This window comes from Patiria miniata, unplaced genomic scaffold (assembly GCF_015706575.1).
Source record: "Patiria miniata isolate m_02_andy unplaced genomic scaffold, ASM1570657v1 HiC_scaffold_7, whole genome shotgun sequence".
Classification (NCBI taxonomy): Eukaryota; Metazoa; Echinodermata; class Asteroidea; order Valvatida; family Asterinidae; genus Patiria; species Patiria miniata.
The window spans coordinates 45,625,314-45,648,437 of record NW_024037074.1 but is presented as its reverse complement, the minus strand read 5'-3'; the positions used below and the strand labels follow the sequence as shown (position 1 = coordinate 45,648,437).

Genomic DNA, 23,124 nt, shown 5'->3' with positions numbered 1-23,124 from the left:
ACCGCGATGTGGCGTGGGGATCTGTCCCCTCTAACTTCGTACGTGGAGGGTCGTTGCTCAGACGATCCTAACCTCCCTGGCCCTGGCCCACGATAGAGTACAAGTCACCATGTATTCGACGAGGCTGGACACTAATCTGACGGTTGATAAGATGGGTTTTCTTTATTTATTAATGATATGCAAATTAGCATGTCTTTGATCAATCTCAGTCAAGCTTTATTCTGTTGATGGCGAGATTAATGTGTCGGCATCTGTTGTTTTTTTCTTTTATTTTTTTAATTAAATTCAGTTTCAGTTTCAGGATTTACGTTACCGTTACACGCATGCTCGAATGTTAGTGATACAGGTAATTGACCTATCGCGGTAGAATCGCGTTAGAATCGCGTCAACGCAGCTTGTGAAATATTGTCCAATTACACGATTTACAAATAAACACGGAACGCGCAAAATCTGCGACAAACAAAACTTAAAATTAAATAAGTGAACGAAAAATCCATAAGGTTGTCTAAGGGGCGTGGCTAACTCGCAAACGGCGATAGGTCAATTCAAGACATGGTTTGGATTTTATTTCCTACAGCCGGTCACTGACAAGCGTGGTTTAAGCCACTGCGGTGGAGATCGTTATCAATAAGATGAAACAAATCCAGTCTTTGGGAATTTCGGTAGCCCTACCCAGAAAATTCCGGGCATACGTCAAGCGCGTGCATTAACTAGAATACAGCTCGCGTGATATGATGTACGCTCGTATTTTTTTTTGGTAGTAGTGCTGTCGAAATTCTTACATACACAGTATAACATTTTAGGCTTTGCATGGTGGATAATCGGTATCGTTTCGGTTTGCGGTAACACCATGCGGTAATAACTACTGCTTAGAAGATATAGTTCTGCTTATTATCAACTTTCGCTATGTGGTTTTAGTTCTGATAAGAACAGTCCTGCTTAATGTTAAGGAGATCAAAGACTAGTTCTTTGAGAACTTAAAGCAGGACTTTTCGTATCAGATCTAAAACTACTTAGCGAAAGTTGATAATATAATAAGCAAGACAAGTTATTTTCAGAACTAAATATCTTTTAAGCAGTAGGTCTAGTTATTACCACATGGTGTTACCGCAAACCAAAACGATAACATACACACTGTTCAGTCCGAAACACTAAAGCCAGTAACCTTAATCAAGCGAAGCCGATTAAAACACGACCGAGGTTTGAAAAACTCCTTAACTAAGTTTGCTTTTAGTGATAGTTGTCACGACCATTTACGCACGTCTCTGCTCGCACGCACCCCCAACCCGCAAACAGGCCGCTGGGAAGGGCTGATCTCTTTAAGCTGTGATTGGATAGATTTTTCTCACAGCGCACAAAGTTGCTGCAGCTGTTTATCAAACATAGTGCGCTAGCTGCATGCGATGCATGCGAAGGACATGATGATAAGTTATACCCAGAATACCATGCGTGCTTCCTTCACAGGATTCTGTGAAGCTCCGCAACCACTCTCAGCTGCCTGTTTGCAGGTACGGGCGAGGTCTCTTTGAAATAATTTACCTCAAAGCTCTATCCCATTTCAATCGGCCTAGTACGAGTATAGCGGGCTGCGTAATTTTTTTTCCTAGGAGGGTTATTACGGATTATTAATTCGTTATTACGGATTACTAATTCGTTTTTACGGATTATTAATTCGTAATTACGGATTATTTAATTCGTTATTACGGATTACTAATTCGTTATTACGGATTATTTAATTCGTTATTACGGATTATTTAATTCGTTATTACGGATTATTAATTCGTTATTACGGATTACTAATTCGTTATTACGGATTACTAATTCGTTATTACGGATTATTTAATTCGTTATTACGGATTACTAATTCGTTATAACGGATTATTTAATTCGTTATTACGGATTATTAATTCGTTATTACGGATTATTTAATTCGTTATTACGGATTATTAATTCGTTATTACGAATTACTCATACGTTCTGAGTCATTACTCGGCAAGTATGGCACAGGAGTGCAAACGTTGTATACAAAGATAGCGCCGCCTAGCGGCGCTATATACACAGGCCCCTGGTCACGTACTCTCCACGTGTGAGAACATCAGACCTAATTCGTAATAACGAATTAATAATCCGTAATAACGAATTAAATAATCCGTAATAACGAATTAATAATCCGTAATAACGAATTAATAATCCGTAATAACGAATTAAATAATCCGTTATAACGAATTAATAATCCGTAATAACGAATTAAATAATCCGTAATAACAAATTAATAATCCGTAATAACGAATTAATAATCCGTAATAACGAATTAATAATCCGTAATAACGAATTAAATAATCCGTTATTACGAATTAGTAATCCGTAATAACGAATTAAATAATCCGTAATAACGAATTAATAATCCGTTATAACGAATTAATAATCCGTAATAACGAATTAAATAATCCGTTATAACGAATTAATAATCCGTAATAACGAATTAATAATCCGTAATAACGAATTACACAATCTGTAACATATATACTTGCAGTGGCGCTAATGGGCTTTCGTAGAAACCCTTCGTTGGACTTGCCTCTCGTTTCCCCTGCCTCTCGTTTCCCCTGCCTGCTGGCCTTCAATGTCGTGGTCGCCGCTCATCACTCCGAGACAAGTGCACCGCAGGATGGCCATCCGGTACAGCTGCAGCAGAATAACCAAGATGTTCTTGATGGTGAAGAAAAGTAAGAGCTGACTGGAAGCGTTGCGGAAGATGATGAGGTAAAGCCGCATAACCAGGAACGGGCCATCCTGCATGACGATGGTAATGCACAGGGCCCAGATCTCGCTTCCGCAGCAGCCTCCAAGCCCGCCGGACATCACGGACTTGCGCCGTGTGGTAACCTTGGTTGTAGGAGCAGACACCGAGGTCCGCACCAGCGTGAACTGGCTCAGGCTCCAGCTCCAGAATAGCATGATGAGTGTGATGAGCGGCAAGTTGCATGCCCAAAGAACTCCAGGATGTCCGCGCCCATGCCGATGTAGACGAGCAGCAGCTGGGAGAGCTGTTCGCGCGTGAGTGCTCCCTTGGGGGGGGGGGGGGAACAAAATGTCCCTGCCCCCCTCTAAAACTGATAAATTGAGAATGTGTTGAGAAATACAAGCATTTTTTGCCCCCCCCCTCTAGAAAAAATCCTGGCGACGCCCATGACTATACCATTGCCTCATACCCATTGTAAGGACTCGACGATCCATGCGCACACAATACCCCGGGTACGTGTTATTAGTGCGTGTATTGAAATAACCGTCGGGTACAAAATAAACCCAAAGGTTTTTTTCCGGTAAATTCCCAGCCGATGCGGTAAAAATAAGGTCAGAATTCTTTCAGAGTGAAATCGCTTTCGAGTCTTTTGTTGTGGGACAACAGTCACAACTCGACCGTTAAATACCAGCGACTCAACGATCCATGCGTATATTATGTGCTGCATGGGACAACAGTTGGCAAAGAAATCCAAGTGGTCCCATTCTATGAAAATGTTGGTTACGTTTAAACGTTTTGGATTTTTGTTATAAGAACAATCATTACGTCCACAACATACATCAGATCATAAACAAACGATATTTATTAGGCAATAAATTCATCAATTTATAAAACGGGCAAAAAAGGTATTACAAAATGACGGTCCAATTGGAAACAAAATTTTATATGTATATTTTCCACCAATTCAACAGAAAAAATGAATAGAGCTTTCTGACTGTACAGCAATATTGCAAATAGCTTCCCCAAATAAAAAATAATAAAAATAAATACATTTACATATATAAATAAAATTGATTTTAAAAAAATGCAAAAGAAATAAGGAAAAAAAAACAAAAAACAAAACAAGGCACTTTTTGGATACTATGGATTACTGCAAAGAATATTTCAAATTATGCACGTGTATACATAGACTGTATGTAGCATTTCTACGAATTCCTCTGATGTTTAGGATTTTCATTTCAGAAAAAAATAAGTACAGAACAAACAAATCTACTACTAAAATTAAAAAAAAGAAATAATAAAAGCAATTAGAATGGCACTTTGCAATCGAACACCATATTTATATGGCTTCCCACTGTAACACACATACACCATACCCTGCAAATTTTCCATCGGTTTTGATAAAACCTTACGGTTAAAAACCATACATAAAAGCAGTAATATTTACTGGCCTTAAAACAAAGATAAATGTCATTTTAAATAAATGTACTGTTAACAAGCAAACATTTAGCCAAAGCAAAACAATATATATATATATATACCTCTTGTTTTAAAGTAAGGAATGTGTTTAAACATGCACAGGGAACACTTGAGAGTGGGTTTTCGAGTACACCCTTGGTGTCAGACGGTAATCCTATACAATAGCACTGCCCAGCTGACAAGTGACAATCAGTCAGTGAGGTATGTAGAGGGCGCTAGGCTGCCCCTTTGGACCAGCAAAAGTATTCATATTATTTCTAGCTGCTCAACAAATCATCATGTCTCTCCGTTCATTAGTATCAAACGTTGACATTGTCTATTGCTCCTACATATTTTGATCGATTTCAACCAAACTTTGTCAAAATTATCAGTAGCCCAGCCCCAACATGTCACATGACCAAACTGGGTTCAAAAACCTGATTTTATTTACTCAAAACACTACGCCTTCCAGAAATTACATGGCACAATCACGTGAGTCATGCATGAACATGACTTCGTTGGCCCGCATACAGCTATCGAGATATTTTCGATCGAGCTTGTTCGTTGGGAAATTAACTCGTGTACATTCCGAATCTAAATCTGTGGCTTTTGCTATAATAACTCCAGGTTCAAGACTCAACATGAACTTGGTCTCATACTCCAATTCAAAACTCAAGACTCAAAATTGAGTCCTGAAAACTCAAATAAGAATTGGAGTGGATGACCTGCCAAGGCTAAATTTTTTACAATACAAATTTGTACAAGTCAAAACCCTGCCCTTCTGTCACGGTAAAACTCAAAATACAAACATCATGAATATGTCTTAATGTCGAAGATATACATACTGTAACTTTTCAACAAACGGCAAGAAAACAAGTATTTACAAGTCTTTCTTAAAAAACAACAACGAGGATCAGAGCTTGAGAATGGTGTAGACATCATTGTTGAAAACCTCCCTGAAGTAGGGGGCGGGGTTTCGACGGAGCTTCAGGCAGACTGGTTCCTTGCCTACATTCTCTCGGTCTTCAAGGTCCCAGATTTCAGGCAGGCTGCACCCTGGTCTGTAGTTGGAAGAGGGGGAATGGTGTCAATTCACAACAGTACCAATGCTTTGATTTTAATGACCTATAAACACATGTGGTGATAAAATTCTCCACGTGGTTCCACCGTGTGATTTTAAGTGATAAGCTGCGTTGAGGGTCTCTGGTCAAAAAGATGATGGAGTGTTACTTGCACCAAAATAATCCATTCTGAATTACGATCCAAGAGAATTTGGAAGTTGAAAGCAGTACGAGTTGTTTGTCAGACCTGATGTGATGGGATGACTGTACAGAGAGCGATAACAAATCTGAGGGTAGGGGATGGTGGACAAATGATCAGCTCTCAGGGCGCTGTTGAAATCGTTTTTTTTTTCTCTGGGGGAGGGAAGTAGGCGGTGGGGTGGACATCACGGGTGTTGTTCAGATGGATTAGGATGGAAACCATTTCACACTAAACAATTTTGAAACATCCCTAGCTGTAATGATCAAACTTCTCTGTTCTGACTCACCCTGATCTACGCACACACCAGGAGTGCTCCAGTATGACAAAGTTTGCTTTCAGGCTTTTGATGCCGTCGTACACTTCCTGCGCTGGCTTCCTGCTGTACATGCCATAGACAATCTTGGTTCGAGCTCTGACAGGAGAAAAATTAAGGTTCATTAAAAAAAATTAATGGATGGGTCAGTCTTTCTGAGGCACGGTGGCCACAATACGAGGGTGCTATTTGGAATTGGTTAACTCTTTTTGATTTTTTTTTCAAAGTTTACCACAACAAAATTTAGCCCGACGTCAGGTATCTTACCGTAAGCCAGCATCTTCATAGTGCGGATGATTCACAATCGGTCTGAGCGTGGACAACTTGATGGACGCCATGGTGGGCATGGGACCGGCAAACACCGCATCTAAAATACAATATTTACCGAACATTGAGTGCGTAACATATTTAACAGCTTTGCTAAAATTGCCGCTCTTCATTTGTTTAACCCTGAGGACACACATTACACTATGTTGCTGTGTGTGATGTTAGGACACACGACAAAACCACAACCGATTAAACATACTTTTTAAAAACCAGCTAAGTACAAATTTATTCCCTTTAAATAAGCAATTAAACTAATGAAAGGTTTACAGGAACAGCAGGAATGCTCTACCTGAATCGACCATCAACATTTCAAAAACTAGACCAATTCAAGACCGCCGTTGCCGACCACAAAGAGGATTACCAAATTTAGATTTTCTAGCTCCGTGACACATCAACTCTAGTAGGATGCTGATCAACCATTTCGCTAGAGGATCCAGATGTAGATGTTGATGTAGGACAATGATTAACCAAGTTTCACAGTGTCACTGTCACCCACGTTTCGATTGTTGAGAATGCAGATTTATCATGGTTTGTTTTTTAAGCCCAGCTTTACGTGGAGGTACGTATGCGCATAGTGTAAACAGGCCATTCTAATTGTTTTTACCCAGTCGACAGTGGCTGCGTTCTGTATCGTAATGGGCTCGGGTTTGTATCTTACTTGGCTGTGTGTTTGCGTTGACCCATTCAAGCATCTCTTCTTGGGGCGAGTTGCTGAAGTCGCCCCGGATGCTCCACTGATGCTGCAAATTGCTCACCCCGGCTACGGACATCAGTGATAAGAGCAAGGCCAAGACAATAGCGTGTCTTGTCCTGTCATCAAGCCAACCAAACACCTGGTCAGGGAAAATAATGAACGGCACAAAAATTATGTTAACTTCCTTTTGCCAACCTGGACTGCATCCTCTCTAATCTCAATGTAATATGCTGCTTTCTCTTAAAGCACAAGTTTCCTCCAGCATGATTCCGTGCACCAACCAAAGAGGGCGCTCTTTTACCTAACAACGACATCCCATGGGCGGGACATTTAGCTGGTTGACGTGCACCCTTCCTTGTGTGTGACGCATGTACACCAGGGGATTTATACTATGTACACGCAGTGGTGCGGCAGTGCGTCACAGCAAAATTACAGTCAGGCAAGATGGCGTCGCTAGGTCACCCCGAACTGTACTTTCTTTGCCGGTGAGGGGGTTCTTGTGAACGGAGCGGATTGGTGCTCAAGGCGCTATATTTACTCTTCATGCACAAAGTGCGTTGGAAGACTCTAACCTGTCTTGATGCTAGGAGGCTGGAGATGAGGCACAGGTGCGGAGTAAGGAACAGCTTGAGTCTCATGATGATGACGGCCATGACAGTGAAAGCCATCAACTGGAACAAGTGGTACACAAGCTGCATGGGATATTGCACCAAAAGGAAGACAATTTTGATCTTATAATCTAAGTTAGAAATAACAGAATGAAAGTGTGTTACACAAAAAAGAGTGGTAGATATTATGGGAAACTTCTCCTGCAGAATAAGGAAAGGTATGTGAAGTGCTGCCGTATTTATGTGTAAGTTGAGACTAAGACAAACGTACACAAATGAGTGGGATGGGTCAAAGTTCCCGTCTATTTCCGCAGATACAATGTAGGAAGGACTCCAAAACATGAACAACCCTTGCAAGTAGTCAGTATTATAATAATTTGGGAGGCTAATCATCCTTACTCGCAGCTGGTATGCTGAATTGCAAAGGACGCGGCTACAACGTGGTCGGGCCGCTGGTACGTAAAGGCGCCTATGGCTGCCGGCCACATCGACCTATATGACCACGAAGCACAGCCTGAGATCGAAAGTGTTTGATTTTTTCGGAGGGAGGAAAACCCTCGTGGCAAAGGAGAGAACCAACGCACAACTCTACTCACATGTGATCCGTGTCCAGGATTCGAACCGTGGTCACCTTGGTGAGAGGCGAGCGCTTTACGCACAAGCCACCCATGCCACCCGTCTTGTAAATACTAGGAGACTGACCCTAAGTGTTACCCACGGCAAAAGTGTTAATTGAAAAGTCTAACACAACATATTCTCACCTCGGCATTGGGCTTGTCTTCAATTTCACTAAAAAAATGCCAAAAAAATTCAATGAATTAATCAATAGTATATATTAGGAATAAATAGTAATAGTAGACACACATAATAATAGCATGAAGATTCCTTTGCTGAAAATTAGTTATAATTCTTATTTGATTAGTAACGTCACACTGAAATAGGCAACCGAAGGATTACTGAAAGCTCTGATAGAACTTTCTCGTAAATGCCGGTGGAAAAGAATCAACTGAGAATTACATACAGATGCAGCTAGTTTGCATTCCTCTTTTGAAAATACATATTGGGTATCACTCTTACATTCTGAAACTTGCACTTTTCCCCCCTCAAACCACAAACAGTACATTGATAAGCATTAAGATACTGGGTCAGACACATTTTGTGTTGCCTGAAGCAAAAAAAAAAAAAAAAAAAAAAATCAAAATTTGCTCCATTATTGTTGACACACCATAAGCTCAAATCAATACCTAGCGGATGTGTTCTCTTCTTCTGTGCTGCCTACTTTCCCATTGCCTGCAGCCGAGCGAGACTGCTCATTCTGTCTGGTGATCTCAAGCCTAACAAGCTAAAATTCAATGACATAAATAAAAAAACACAAATCAAACACTGGTTTCTTCAAGTGTATCTCCAGTGTGCACCAATAATAGAGTTCTTCTGCCTGGCTTACATTACCAGAAACTCAGTATCCCATCTTACTATACATCATAAATATTCATGAACAAATTGGAGCGCGTCATTGGCCGATTCCGCTGCGTGTCTGGGAAGTAAAAATGATACAGGCCCATGTGACGTCATCCTGGTGAGTATCCAGCTCGATGCTGTGTTGTATGTTTTTTTTTGGTAGCACCAAAAACATTTAACTATGAACGAGAATCATCGCAAAAGCAAACTTGATAAAGAGATTTTCTTGAGGATTTTTTTCCATTTTATAATTGAGGGTAAGGAGAAGTACAGAATTGTTGTTCTGACTTACGTATGCCACAGTTCCTACAAAGGCAAAAATGGCGGTAGGCAGCAGAAGTGTCTTGAGATATCTCACAGGAGTCTGGTGTAGAGATAAGAAAGAAAAAAAAAACTGGCATGTTCGAAGCATAAAGGATCTTTTGTTTTTGATGCATTTGTATTTTACACAATATTTTTTTTACAAATTATACACAGTCAATGTTAGCTTACTTGGATTAAAGATTGTACAGGCCTGTTATTAGTAAATTACAAGTCAAATCACAAGTCACGAACACCAGGGAATGAAAAATGACAAACCAAAATCACAATTCTTTTCAATAACTGATGTTACACCTAAACGTTAGATTAGACTTGTGTTGTGACCTGTGACAGATTTGTAATTGACTTGTTATGACTTGTGAGACTTAATTATAGACCCCTCTCACAGATAGCCATCTTGCCTTCACAAATAACAACTGCCAATTCAATGCCATCAGGTGCGTGTGCGCGCAGTGCGAACTGTTCTAAACACGCGCACATGTTGCTCCAAATTTCTTCGAAATACGACACAGCCGATTTGCGTCACGGAAATTTGACACCAAGATGCTGATGCATGTGACAATCAGTAGGCAGTGATGTCATTTGAGAGGGGCTTATAAGAACTCTAAGATACCTGGCTCTCCATGAAGTCAAACTCAGCTGCACAGGTGTATAACATGGTGTGGAAATCTTTGTAGTCGGAGAACTTGGAGCGGAAGAGATTCCCAATGTGCGCCTGAAATTGACACGATAGGGAAGGAATACTTGACATCACACATGTATCTTGCATGTAATATAGCAGATAAAACTGAGAGATGTAAGGTGTTCTGACAAAATGTGACAAAATGAGACAGAACTGGGCAGAGGTCGAAATGAGGGTTTTGCAGGTTTTAGGAAAGAGAATAAAATTCTCCTTACAATACTGTTTGTTGCACTCCAATCGGACATTCCGTTGACAAGTTATGGTTGTTCAAAGTTTGCATTTATCGAAATGTCAAAAAAAGTAAAATACTGAGATAAAGGCCTTTAAAGTTTCAAATTTTTGAAGTCGTGAAAAGGAACGATGCCACTTGTTTTTATTAAAAACTATTTTATTCCACAACTTTTAAGCTATTTTCTTTAAAGTATGTATAGAAGACATATCAAAGGTTACAAATTTCAATAAATTTGAAAATTGAAAACAAAAAGCGGCCGCTTGTCATGTACAAACATACATTATTAATATGAGTCTTATTACATGATTAAATTTACTAAAACATCCTGTACAGTTGTTAATTGACTTACATCATCTTGAATGCTGAGTAAGCGAGACAACAGAAGCTTACAGCCGAGTATTAAAACTAGAAGTCCTGTCCCTTCCACACCCTGAAATGTCAAATTGCATAAAATGATTAAACTTGACATTACTAGGCATTGTATGCCCAAGGACATGTATCTGGAATACGCATTTGAGCCCACAAGGGCCTGATGGAACAGGCGATTAAATATGATTTTGTGAATTATGCTTCAGCATTGTGCAGCTGTTCCAAAAATTCTACCAAATCACCAAAAAATTAAAAGTGAAATTTTAAAGTGCAATTCTTCTTTCACCTTATGCTCCATACAAACGTGATAGTCTGTTGATGTACAAGTTTAGTAACCGGTACTTGCAAATGTGCCTATTGTTTTTTTTGTTATTAAGACTGCAAAAATTAAATTGTTTACATGTACTTACTATAGTGACAACGGCATGGGGAGACTTGTGTTTCCACAATGGGGCTACCAACAGCATTACCTATAGATGAAGACATAAGGAAACAGGAATGGAAAAGAAGAAGAGTAAGTTTCGTTTGAAACCCTAAATCAAAGAAAACTTACCTTAGCAGGTACTGCACATAACTAACAGACAAGGATAGCATCTTATGATAAACAATATCAAACAAATATTTTGCAGAATGGAAAGCTGTGTCCTGTTTGGTACTCCGATTCAAGGAAAAGTTTACTTAACAGAACCCTAACTTTAAAAAGTAACATGAATTATGATGTATTTATGGCACCCTATAGGATCATTGATAGACTAACATGTCCTTTGTCTTTAAAAAATTAACTGGTTGAAAGAAATAACGAGGTCTCGATACTTCCTAATGTCATGGGTACAAGACATTACTCACCCATACAGCGATCAGACAGGAGGCAAAAAACGATGTCAGCAGCATCTCATTGCCAAAGAGGAGAACATAGCTTGCTACTAGTCCCAGCTAACAAAGGAAATTTAAAACAAATTAACACCTTCTTCTCATTTAAAAAAAAATGTATTATTGACACAACGTTTCAATGTAAAGCTCACGTCAACTTCAAAAACGAACTTTGGACTTACACTTTGTCCTTGAAGCACACATCTGAGTTTGCTGCGGCTCGTGAAACCCAAAATGTAGGAGGCACATACAGCAAGAGTCTAAATTAACACAAAATATGAGACATTCTGAAAAGCAAATTATGTTAAGTAATGTGCTTCAAAGACAAGCTCTTTAAATTCAATAGCTAAAATCCCCATTTTCTTTCTCTGATAGCCTCACCCCAAACGACCCGGTATATGCCTTTTTAATTGGCAAAAAGTTTGCACTAAACTGATCAAATACCATGTAAAGTAATAGAGGTAACAACCATGGGGCTCTCAAAATCGGTTCAAAAACGTCATACATGTATACTGTTCACGCACAGACTACACAAAAAGCTATATAAGATCTTAATAGATAGGAAGAATAATAAATCTTCAACTCAATCTTGGACACTTTTTGTATGAATGTAGGGTCATGTGACAGGGTACCAGTGTGTGCAAAGTACCTGCGTCATGAGAGCAAACTGAGCAAATTGCCATGGTAACATGAAGCTTGCGGTAGCAGCAGCGATGAGTAGGCTGTGCATCCAGCCTGGTTGCCTCAGTCTGTGATGAGACAAGAACAAACGAAACGGTGAATAAGAAAGAAAAGGAAGAATAGAAAAATGGAAAATGCTCCTTGAAAATGAGTGAGCTACATACATGGCACCTGGCTTAATGGCAAGTTTTCGTACCTCAGTGTGTGAGTAACAAGAAACATCTGAAGTACAAATACTGGATAGGCAACACTCTCTCGCAATGGGGGCGTCCATTGAACTCTTGTACACTGCAAACAAACAACAATTAAACAGGGTGGATTATAATATTTCAAGGGGGGGGGGGGGAGAATCCGTACCCACCCTATTTAAATTTCTGATATCATTGGTGATCAGTTTTATCTCATCATAACTTGAAGCTTTAGAATGTCTTCGTTCTAATACCAATTTCACAAACATCAGTAGTGCATTTGACAGCGTTCCCTGCACACTTAAAAAAAATATGACAATTGTACTACAGTAACATTTATCTCTGAACTAAGGTGTCCATTGTATAAACAGAATTTGAGGTAAAATGTTACTGTAGCTGGGCACTAGCTGCGAAAAATCAAAGTGCGCCGTGCTAGGGGCCGTGCCGTATTAAAAAGCCAGTTCGGTTTTTGAATGACCCAAGGTCATTCGGGATAACATCATCGACGGGATGTTACGCAATGTTATGCGCACACCCGTTCTGCTTGTAATTGACACGCAAGCGTCGTGCGCCCGTGGGTTCATGTGCCTTCGATGGTTCGATTATCCCAAATGACCCTTGATCTATATCGTTGTGCACATGCGCAGTTGAAACCTTGAACTGGCTTTTCACTGGAAAAAGACAAACTTAAACTCTTACCTCGCCGTGATTATAGAAGAAAGCAGCGACTGTCAGAATGCCTCCCAGTAGGCTGCCTGACAGATAGGAGGCTAGCAGGAACATGGTGCTCATCAATAGACCATTCTCAACAAAGATGGCATTCACATAGAAGACTGCAATGTCACCCATGCCTGAAAATTTTAAACAGAAGGAAATTATTTGTTAAGTATACTATCACTTATCCAAAATGTTCCTTCGACACTTTGTAAATATATCGACATGTACATGTATTTCAGCTCTAATATTGGAATCTTCACAAGAGTCATTATAAGGTTTCTATGGTTGGCCCTAAAAAAAAAAAAGTATATGCCTCGATCTGCTAACAGTCAGTTCGTGTATTGTAAAAACTTGTGTCCTTACCTTCGCAGTTGAGGACTGAGCTGAGGCCCCTGCCCCTGTTGACGGTGTAGCACTGTCTGGTCACGATGCCAAGTTTCTTTGTGATTCCATCGTACAGCCTGTAGCCTGCTGCAAGGGCAACCTAAATGCATCATAATTTATTTATTACATTTCTTTACCCAGGGTATGCCCAAACAGTTTAAAAACTGGTTTCCATTGGGGGCCCTGCATTCAATTAAAAATGACTACAAATACATTACAAACACAATACAATACAATGGGATTTTAGTGGGTGCCAGATTAGTAAATTGAATAAATTGAATAATTTCAGTGGCTAACTTTCCGTAACAGATAAGTTTCTGTGGCTTACTTTGCTAAAAACATAAAGTTTCTGTGGCTAACTTTGCCAAAAGGGAAATACAATTTGACAAGTTTTTCTCTATAAATACCGGTAAAAATATAACCTGGACAGTAGTTTTGCCAGTGAAAATTAATTAAGTTTTTCTTTAAACCAAAACATGTATACAAATTGAAAGTCTGAAGAGAGAACAAAAACTCCAGCACAGGGAGTGCATCTTTAACAGATTTCCTGCAGGACACACTCCAAAGAGTTAGGATATCTTTACAGCGCAGTAATTACCAGTCTCCTGGCTTTACCTCAGGGTACAAGTTGAACCTCTTCAGCACATTGATGGTGCTAGGGTACTCGGTGATGTTATCGTTCATGACTTCTTGCAGTCCAGACAGGAAGGAAGGCGCATTCACCATGGACTTGTAGTAAGAGTAATACAAACCCTGCAGGGGGAAATCAGTCCGGCAAACGCAGGATGTTGTTAACATTTTAGGAACTTGGTCAATCTAAAAATAAGGGGTCCTACTTTTTGCTCTTCCTGTGACATAGGCCTACATCTGACATTAAAGGGAATGTACAACATTGTTGCCTTTGCTGCAATTTTCCAACATAAATGGATTTGAAGGATTAGTATGTTGTTAAACTGACTTGTTTCACATTTTGGGCTTGTAGATGCTGGAAAACCAAGAAAACCAAGCATGTTCTTGTAGTCTGGTTCCCCTGACCCCACTTAAGATGAAACGGAGCAATTTTAGACTTTGGGGAATTGTAAGGTCAGAGAATCGGTCTAGCAGGCTTGTATACTTCTTCACAGGTGTGCAATTATTTGCCAAGAAAAGGCGAAATAACTTAGATCATCATACCATTTCAGTTCTGAATGTCATCTCACGTTCCAGGTCTGACAAGTGTGAAAAGAAGCGGTCATTCTCAAACATGCTAGATATGTGTGCACTGAAAAATAGACAGGACATAAAGAAAGATAAAAACATTTCAAAGGTTCATCTGATCCTAACCCCTAGTAAAAGGACCTTAGAACCTTGAGGATGACTGATATACACCCATTAAGATATTTGCTGCAGCCCATACTGCCCACTTCTACTGACATCAAGTCAATCACAGTAGGTCAAAATTGAACAGGGATGATCGAAAATGACAAAGGAATACTTTCATTGCAATATGTTTTTATGTAGGCTAACTTGAAACACTGACTGGTAAATGGACTTTTGATGTGACCTGATGTGATTGACTTGTGATGACTTCAGATAACATATGCTGATGACTTGTGATGAACTAAGATGGTTGCTTCACTATACTTTTCATGATCTCGCTAATACTCTGTAATGAAAAGGTTTCTTCTATGTTCTAAGTGATACTCATTTGGAAAGTAGTGAGAAAGAAACTAAACACTGACGATTCAGAAAACAAAAATGGTCACTGGACTTCACCCATGCCCTTAGTGGTAAGAAATGAAAAACATAATCATGCCTTGTGGCACCTGTGCAATGCAATTACAAGACAATAAAATAGATTTGTGCTCATCACAGTTGAAAACCAGTTGAGGTTATTACTCTGCATTATAAATTGTAAATTGTATGTTTGTACATCATGCAGTTGATTTTGGCTCAATAAAAATAACATCATTGATTATTGAAGGGAATATGAATCTTTCAGTGCTCATAGTTGACACAGATGTCGCATGCACATATTTTACATGGATGCAGCTGTTGCACCAACTTAATACAGTCTATTGAATTTCTTCTGCTAAGTGACATGTGGCGCTCTTTTTTCCTATTATTTGCTGCAATAAATCACCTCACTGATGAACACATGCAGTCAAAGCACCTTTGAAATACATATAGTGATGCATGGTCCATGCATGGTGCAGGCAAATAAAACGGGACGTCATGTTTGATAAAATGAACACAGATTGAATCAAGTCAAGTACTTATATAGCCTTAACCAAGGCTCTGTATTGGATTAGAACTGCAACCGGCCTGCATATACCATGGAGGTAGGTTTCCTACCTCCATGCATATACCGGTGCGCCCCAGCACTGCATGGCAGGTGGGCCTAATGTACCCATGTGGTGTCATAATATATGAGAGCTGGGGGTAGATCTGGTGGTTTTGGGACCTCCTACACTGAGGTGCAAAAAGAGCCTTGACCCCATTTCAAATGCCAGTTTATGTCACTGGAATTCCAGCTTTATTTATTTAAAAACCAAAAATCTGAGTACTATCCATAGTGATTTAATAGGCGATTCATTTTGCATGTCCCAATCGCAAGACTTATACTAAGGCCAGTGTACAAGGTAATGATTTCTATAATATGCTAAATGTACTGGTATAATGCGTATCTCCGCCCAGAAACAGGAATTGACTGTTAGGTACATGTACAAGGCGGTACATGTACCAGTAGGCCTACACCAGCATGACATAAACGTACAGTATATCACTGCACTTGGACTGCTGCTGGATATACAATGTATACATGGGAAGGCGGGCAGGTTAAAAAGCGAGTAAGAGAAAAAAGAAAGCGGGCGGGGAAAACAAACTGGTTATTTTTTAAAACTTTTTTAAGTCACTCATTGCTATTCATATTAATCATAAGATGGAATCTGATGTACCAAAGTTCACTTGGGAGGTAACACACTGCATATGTCGGTGAAGGGCAAAACCTAATATTGATTTCCCCTATTGCTACAAATGTCAAGTCACAATTGAAATTCATAATTCCCTTACAAGTACATTTTGTAAATTATGTTTTCTTACCTATGAAGGATTCCAAAAATTGAAGCTGTTGAAAAAACAAAGAAAAACGATAGGATTAGAATCTTAACTTGCAATGAGGAAAATGGTCATGGGTCTAGCAGTCGATAGGCGCATAATTATCATGGAGGAATATAAATAAAGAACTCAACTGAAGAAAAGGTGATCGTCGTCAGTATTCATTATGGAAGGCTAGCTAACACAAATCTGTACGGTCCGTGTCAGGATGTATACAGCGCGCGGCTGATGAGCGAAGGCGAGCATGCACAGTCATGACAGTCAGTAGCTGCACCGCGCCGCACGGTCTCTCGAGTCACACTCGGACCGCGAAAACGCCGCCGTGACCGGCTATAGGCTGAGCCTGATCCCGCTCGCACTCGCAACCGGCGGATCAATTAGAACCAGACAGCATGAACACTGATGAATCAGGCAACCACTTACCCATGACCAAGGCACCAAATATTACACCCTTCGGCAAGGATTTCAGATGCACAGGATGGCTTCCATTCTTCTCATAATTTGATCTCGTTGTTGAGGCCTTGGACTTGACAGATGAGGGGTCTTTTTTGGATTCCAAGCTCGTCGTCTGCTTTCTCGATTTCCTACTCTTCACCGCCATTTTGACAACACAGTTCGCACATGCACACACGTCACGTACACTGCTGCGGATAACCAAGCGCGCGCGGCGCCGCCTGTTGTTGACCTCATGACGTCAAAAAGTCAAGAAGTTCGTCGGTGGTCATTTCAATCGTCGGGGTAAATTTAAAAGTGGGCTAATATAAAAACGCTAGAAAAAAATGCCAAATTGACAAAGCGTATTCGAAATGTTTTTAAAATCAATGAAAAGAAACTAAAAATACTTACAAACTAAGGAAGATTATACAAAAGTCGAATATTTTGGCATGATATATTTGCCATGTAAAATAGCCCAGACGGTTACCCTTTTTAAAGAGTCGAACATTCCATTCAACTTGTCGCCACTTTGTTATTTAAATGAGCTATATCCTTATTTGGCAGATTGTAAATAAATGATTACCTGAGCGTGTTCATAGCAACTCCAGGTTGTTGTCACCCAGCTGCTGCAACAGGTGGAGGAGACTTCGAAACTTGTTTTGGTGTGGAAATTGTCAACTGATTCCGAAATCAGTCGGCGGTAAAAGTTCTACTTGGCCTGCCTAAATATTTGGAGACTTTACGCTGCTGTATCTGTGATAATTTGACGTGGTTTTGTAAACTGATTTTCACAGCCAGTGGCTTGGATTAATTTAAGCGGATATAAAATGGTGGACACTGCAGTGAGACCTCGTCCTATGGGCGATCTGCGCCTACATTTACAAACGGACACAAATGCCGGACCCAACAGTATCGAGCAAGTTGTGCTAAACCGACGCCAGCGACAGATGAAATTCCCTCAACTTCGGGGTCGCTGGGACGTGGACAGCTTTCAGTGGAAATCCAGTCCCAACTTAGTGAAGTACCACGACGACACGCTGGCCCCGCTGCGGGACAACGTGCCCGTCATCGACCCCGTCTCGGGTTTCGTCTCGGCCGCTACAGATGTGGACCGCAACACGGGCGTGGACCGCATGCCGTCCATGCAGCAGATAGACAATACCCCGAACACGGTGACACCCCTGTCCCCTCGTCCAACCACAACCAAAGCCCACAGAGAGAAGGAAAAAGACAGAATTAGGGGGACATTTGTGCCAACGAAACCCGACACTCCGCAGTTTTCCAGGGCCAGATCCAACCCCGAAATGAGACTGGTCAAAAGCGAGTCAGATGTGACACACATATTGAATGATCCTGGAACATGGGCGGGCAGGAAAATTAGTGATGGCTTCATCAGAGCAAAGTTGGGAGGTTAATACTGCATTTGTTTGTTGTGTATATTTCAGTTATGCAGGATTAATTTGAGGGGGTCCGTAACGTGTTAGTAAGACTAAGAGAAATAAGTCGGCTGTCTGATTATTATAATTTGCCAGCATAAAATTAGATTTTTTAAAAGTGCATAGAAAAGATCCTTGGCCCTATATTTGTCAGAGAAAAATAAGATGTTATCAACTTTGGGCCGACCCTAATTTTAATGCATGAAATAAACATAAATTTGCATTCGTTTTATGATACCTCATTAATATTTAAGACAAACGTTCAAAACCTAATTTGTTAAAGTTTCAGCTCAATGGATATTACACTTGTCAAGAAGACATAGTTAAAACAAATTAACACAATCTTAATTCTGAACACGAAACACAATTTTGTCAAAAGCAATCTTTGTATATAGTCAGTTGACCATTGGAAATCCCCAACAGTTCTAGTTTTAGAACTTTAGTCTAAATAACAGCAAGCCAGACAGAACAATTTTACTTATAGTACGATCTTAATGTACTTGTACGATCTTAAACCCAAGTGATCTTTTTTATAATATTTCAGTAGGTTTCTTTTGGGATTAATGCAAATAGTCCAATAGGCCTATGCCTTTAATGCTCGGATTGTACATTACATTGCAGGATGGACAAGCGCAGTTGACCCAAGAGAAGCCTCTAAGGAGCAAGAAAGAATTTGGAAGCAGCTTCACGAGCGCAACATCAAGGGACAAATGAGTGTAAGGCCAAACAATATAAAGAATAGAACAGTCCTTGAGAATTAGAAAAATAACTGTCTGCACTTCCCAATGCCCACAAGCAAGCAATCCAGCTCATTTGGACTAGTAATGTTTTTCTATGTCATTGAAGGGTCATCTTTTTATTTCCACAAAGTATTATGATGTTACTGTCGTTCAACTTTTTTTCAGGCTGTTGACAAATCTCCCAACTGGAAAGACGAGGCTGCCTTGCGATACATTTACACATCAGCTGCCCAAAGGTGAGTGTGGTATTTTTGTTATGCTTGACAGTTTCTGAAGGGGAGGGGGGGGGGGGGCAAATGTACATTGAACACATACTTAAAGGCCACATTTGAAAGGTCTGCCATACATGTAGCATGTAGGCAGATGTCGTATCGGCTTAAAACAATGAATTGTGGAAGACATTAACAGGCAAAAAAAAAAAATCTTTGTAAGAATGAACATCAAGGCAGGTTTCAAACCTGACTTGGTGCTATGATTAAGACTTCGAGAGAGACTTTGCCAGGACTGAAATGTTGGACCCCCTCTCATTGTAAGACATCCTAGTTGATGAGCGTTCTGTCATGTCTGTCGCATATCCCTCTGCTACATGTATAAACAAAAAGCAGTATTTTGGATGTGCAATATAGAAGTTATGTAAACATTTAAGATTGCGGAAGATCGTGGTATTTTGTATGCCGTTGTTACGTTCTGTAGTGAATAACTTGAGGCCACACTGACATTAAAAGCCTTTTTTTTCACGTGCAGAGCCTCCAAGGATGTTGACTGGGACAGCAAGTTGGCCCCTAAGATTCTCCCTCCAGCCTCCACTGTGGAATCCCAAGCAGACCCTGTATCTCACTGCTTCACCGACAACAAGAGATATGAACCAAGTGCTGCAGCCTGGCAGGTAATTTTACATGTAGGCCTACATTTAAATAATTCGTGAAAGTTTCTGCAGCTGTTGTACAGCAGTATGTACTTTAAGAGATGTCCCCGTAGTGAATGAATTAACAAAATTGTACATTCATTCTACATAAAATGCGTACTTTAATATGCAACCATATTACCCAATGTCCATATCAAATGTTCTCTTTAATTTGTCTTCAGAATCTTGGAAGATCCTGGGACTGGTTCCAGACAAGAGATGGACATCATATACGAGGGCCAATAGCATTGTAAGCTATTTTGGGTTACTTTCCTTTATTGATTTCTATTCCTTTGTATATATTTAAAAAAATAACAGAATTGCCTTTGCCGAGATATTTGTGAAATGGAAGGGAGGATATGTGGCAATTAATATTAAACACCTGTAGGTGTATGTTAATGCCTCGAATCAAATGTATGATGGCTAGTGAAAGACAGAATTTTGCAACAAAAACAATTTTTTTTTATTTTTTTTATTTTTTTTAACTAATCAATTAACCAGAAGTTGGTTCGAACCAAATTTACATTAACAAACTTTGACTGTACTCAAACTTCTTGCTTCCAACAGCTGTAGCCCCCACAGGAAGAACAAGCAGATTCCTAACTACACTGGTTGTATAGGAGGAGAAGGCGAGAGAGAAGACCATCACAAGTTCTTCATACCGACTACCGTGCTACGAAGTCTGGTACCCAAATACACCGACACTGCCAGGTAAGGATACGGTTATAACATTGACTACTACCACTAGGAAAATATTGGTATCAGCCTACGCAGAATCGTTGACTTGCTTGCAAGCAGGTCGGTGATGCGGACTTAAATTTGGTGAGTTTTAAAAAAGTTTTGTGAAGTGCCTTAAAAGCCAGCTGTTATATGTGACCTGTTCTGTCAAAAGCAGATGCTTCTGGGCAGAGGTTGAAATTGAGATAGGGCCCAAAAATGCTGTGGGGGTGATTTTTTTTTTGAGTTTCTAATTTTTGCATATTTGTAATCTTGAACATGTCTAAAATATACTATAAAAGTTTGAAACCCTGATTTGAACTCTAAATGTTATCTCCAACAAATTAGAATGTGTTATTTTACGCCCCCCCCCCAAAAAAAAAAGCTTGAGAGTGGTTCCTGGTCCCTATATAATCCATTTTTATAGGATGGTGGGAACCAGTTGATCCTGCGAGAATTATATTATTATCTTCTGCAAATAATTTGAAGTTTGTCTAAGTAATCATTTCAAAACTTTGTGTAAGCCTTGGCAGATGAGGTAACAGATGGAATGTCTGCTTCGCCTTGTGGAATAGAACTTTCCAACTGTCACTAAATGAAATCATTCTTTCCATTGCATGAATGTGAAACATTCATAGTATACAACGCCAGAATAAATTTGACGCCCAACATTCCGATTCACGTGACAATCTGTAGGAAGTGACGTCATTTGAGAGAGACCTATATACTGTAGATGTAAACTTCAAGGAATTGTACAGGTGTTGCAATTAAGACTCCTTTAATTTTTCTGTCCATTTTTTGGGCTCCATAGGCGCGCTAATATTCCAGGCTACACTGGATGCACCCACTGGATGAACACTGAACCAGCCAATGTGAATGTCAGCATACCACAGCCGCAAACCACTGCCAGAGTCCACAGGTAAGTTTTATTACATAGCTCACTCGAGTAGAATATAAGACGGCTACATTTACCTGTACCTATACGGGGCGAGTCAGAATTAAAAAACAAGAGTGACCACAACCAACTGAAAGAAAAAGAGGAATATATGTTTTTGCTTCATCAGGTTTCAAAGGTGATATTTGATCATTGTAATTTTTTTGTTAGCTTTAATCACCACTGATCACTACAGCATGTAAGTTGATCTTGTTCTGCTACAATAGTTCCACTATTTTTAAAATATTTTTTGTAACTGTTCATGTAGGAGTCTGCCATCAGAACGGAACATGTCGCCACACAAGCGCACCTCACGCATGTCGCGCATGATCACATTGGTGCCTCCAGGAAACCCATTCAACACCATCGATAAAGACGGGAGAACACTGGAGCAGTATCACTGAACGCGACATCAAAGTTTCAACAATAAGAAGAACATCATCAAGTCAGCAGAGTTGGCACGTGGGCTACATGCAGCGGCAAAGTTAAAGTAGTTGTGTGATCATGGGTTGTGGCAATAAATTTGTTCAGTTATAGTACTGGGGGAATTTGAAAAGGAATTTCGAAAACTGAGAAAGGATTGTGATTAGAGAGATTTAGATTGAGAGGGATATCTGCAACTAGGAGGATCATGGTAAAATCCCTAAATAAGATGTTCTACATTCTAAGCTGTGTTGGGATGAAGTGTAACGATATATTTGACCAGTGATAGAACTTCAAGAGAAATGAGAACGAATTTAGAGAATTGTGATATAATAACGGTAAACGATAAACGATAGCAATTATGACTATGCCGTGTTGTATGTGAGTGGTAGCTGATGACAGTGGTGATAATGATTGTTGGCGATTTGTTACAATTTTGACGTTGTAATAATGACAATGATGGTGAATAGTGTTGCTGAATGTAATGATAGTGATTGATGATACAGTGTGGATGAGCTTTGATGCAATGAGGGTTTTTGTGCAAAAATGTTTGACTTCAAAAAAATATAGATATTATTATTTTCGTAAAGAATGTGATTTATTCAACACAATAGATACAAATGAGTTGATAGCAGCGCCAGATTGTTTTAATATGGCTCTGTGGATTTTTGACATCATGCATTCTAATTTATAAGCTTTGCTGTGCTGAGACCTTTAAGATACACTATAAGAGGTGTCCGGTTTAACATTTCACGGGAATTGGGACTAGTTTAGATAAGTACTGCACAGGCAAATGATAAAACCACCGATTTTTGATGGCAGTTTCAAGTAATTGTGAACCTCACTTTTGTGGGCATTTTTTTTTCGTTGTCTCGTTCTAAAGTGAATAACGTCTGTATTGCTAGAAAAAAAATAGCAGTTTAGTACAGAACCTATTTTTTTTCAGGATAAAACTCAAAAAGAGCTTAATAAGTAAATCATATTTGCATGCAATTACAATTTTGTTTTCTAAATTAACTTGTGGAAAAAAATGTGTGCTGGTTGCTGTGGTGCTTTTATGCCGCAACATATACAACGCTATTTTTGTATTAAAAGGAATGAAAAGCTTTTTTAAGTGTACATATAGTGTGTCAG

At 39.7% G+C, this 23,124-nt stretch overlaps 2 protein-coding genes across 2 annotated transcripts; one reads left to right on the top strand and one right to left on the bottom strand.

The window, feature by feature from the left end:
• Positions 1-3,579: 3,579 nt before the first annotated feature.
• Positions 3,580-17,002, bottom strand: LOC119745270 (probable C-mannosyltransferase DPY19L1). Its single transcript, XM_038221507.1, has 21 exons — positions 16,825-17,002; positions 16,387-16,411; positions 14,479-14,566; positions 13,921-14,058; positions 13,285-13,405; positions 12,904-13,055; positions 12,213-12,304; positions 11,985-12,084; positions 11,518-11,595; positions 11,312-11,398; positions 10,876-10,935; positions 10,446-10,526; positions 9,796-9,897; positions 9,154-9,225; positions 8,648-8,745; positions 8,165-8,192; positions 7,368-7,487; positions 6,760-6,934; positions 6,042-6,141; positions 5,748-5,873; positions 3,580-5,259 (listed from the first exon to the last, which is right to left on the bottom strand). The coding sequence occupies exons 1-21, from the start codon at positions 17,000-17,002 to the stop codon at positions 5,112-5,114; spliced, it is 2,169 nt and encodes a 722-aa protein (XP_038077435.1). The 3' UTR covers positions 3,580-5,111.
• A 474-nt stretch (positions 17,003-17,476) lies between these two features.
• Positions 17,477-22,833, top strand: LOC119745271 (spermatogenesis-associated protein 48-like). The gene is made up of 8 exons (XM_038221508.1): positions 17,477-18,246; positions 18,894-18,988; positions 19,178-19,248; positions 19,757-19,898; positions 20,099-20,166; positions 20,484-20,627; positions 21,445-21,552; positions 21,836-22,833. The coding sequence occupies exons 1-8, from the start codon at positions 17,664-17,666 to the stop codon at positions 21,969-21,971; spliced, it is 1,347 nt and encodes a 448-aa protein (XP_038077436.1). The 5' UTR covers positions 17,477-17,663; the 3' UTR covers positions 21,972-22,833.
• The last annotated feature ends 291 nt before the right edge of the window (positions 22,834-23,124 follow it).

What these genes read in the sequence shown, in the direction of transcription:
- LOC119745270 (XM_038221507.1), bottom strand. Translation starts at nt 17,002, where the DNA reads ATGGCGGTGAAGAGTAGGAAATCGAGAAAGCAGACGACGAGCTTGGAA. An exon ending in CCTGTCTGATCGCTGTATGG is followed by an intron (nt 10,936 to 11,311) that starts GTGAGTAATGTC and finishes CTTCATCTATAG; the next exon opens with GTAATGCTGTTGGTAGCCCC. An exon ending in GCCTCCTAGCATCAAGACAG is followed by an intron (nt 6,935 to 7,367) that starts GTTAGAGTCTTC and finishes TTCCCTGACCAG; the next exon opens with GTGTTTGGTTGGCTTGATGA.
- LOC119745271 (XM_038221508.1), top strand. Translation starts at nt 17,664, where the DNA reads ATGGTGGACACTGCAGTGAGACCTCGTCCTATGGGCGATCTGCGCCTA. An exon ending in CATCAGAGCAAAGTTGGGAG is followed by an intron (nt 18,247 to 18,893) that starts GTTAATACTGCA and finishes ATTACATTGCAG; the next exon opens with GATGGACAAGCGCAGTTGAC. An exon ending in ATACGAGGGCCAATAGCATT is followed by an intron (nt 20,167 to 20,483) that starts GTAAGCTATTTT and finishes TGCTTCCAACAG; the next exon opens with CTGTAGCCCCCACAGGAAGA.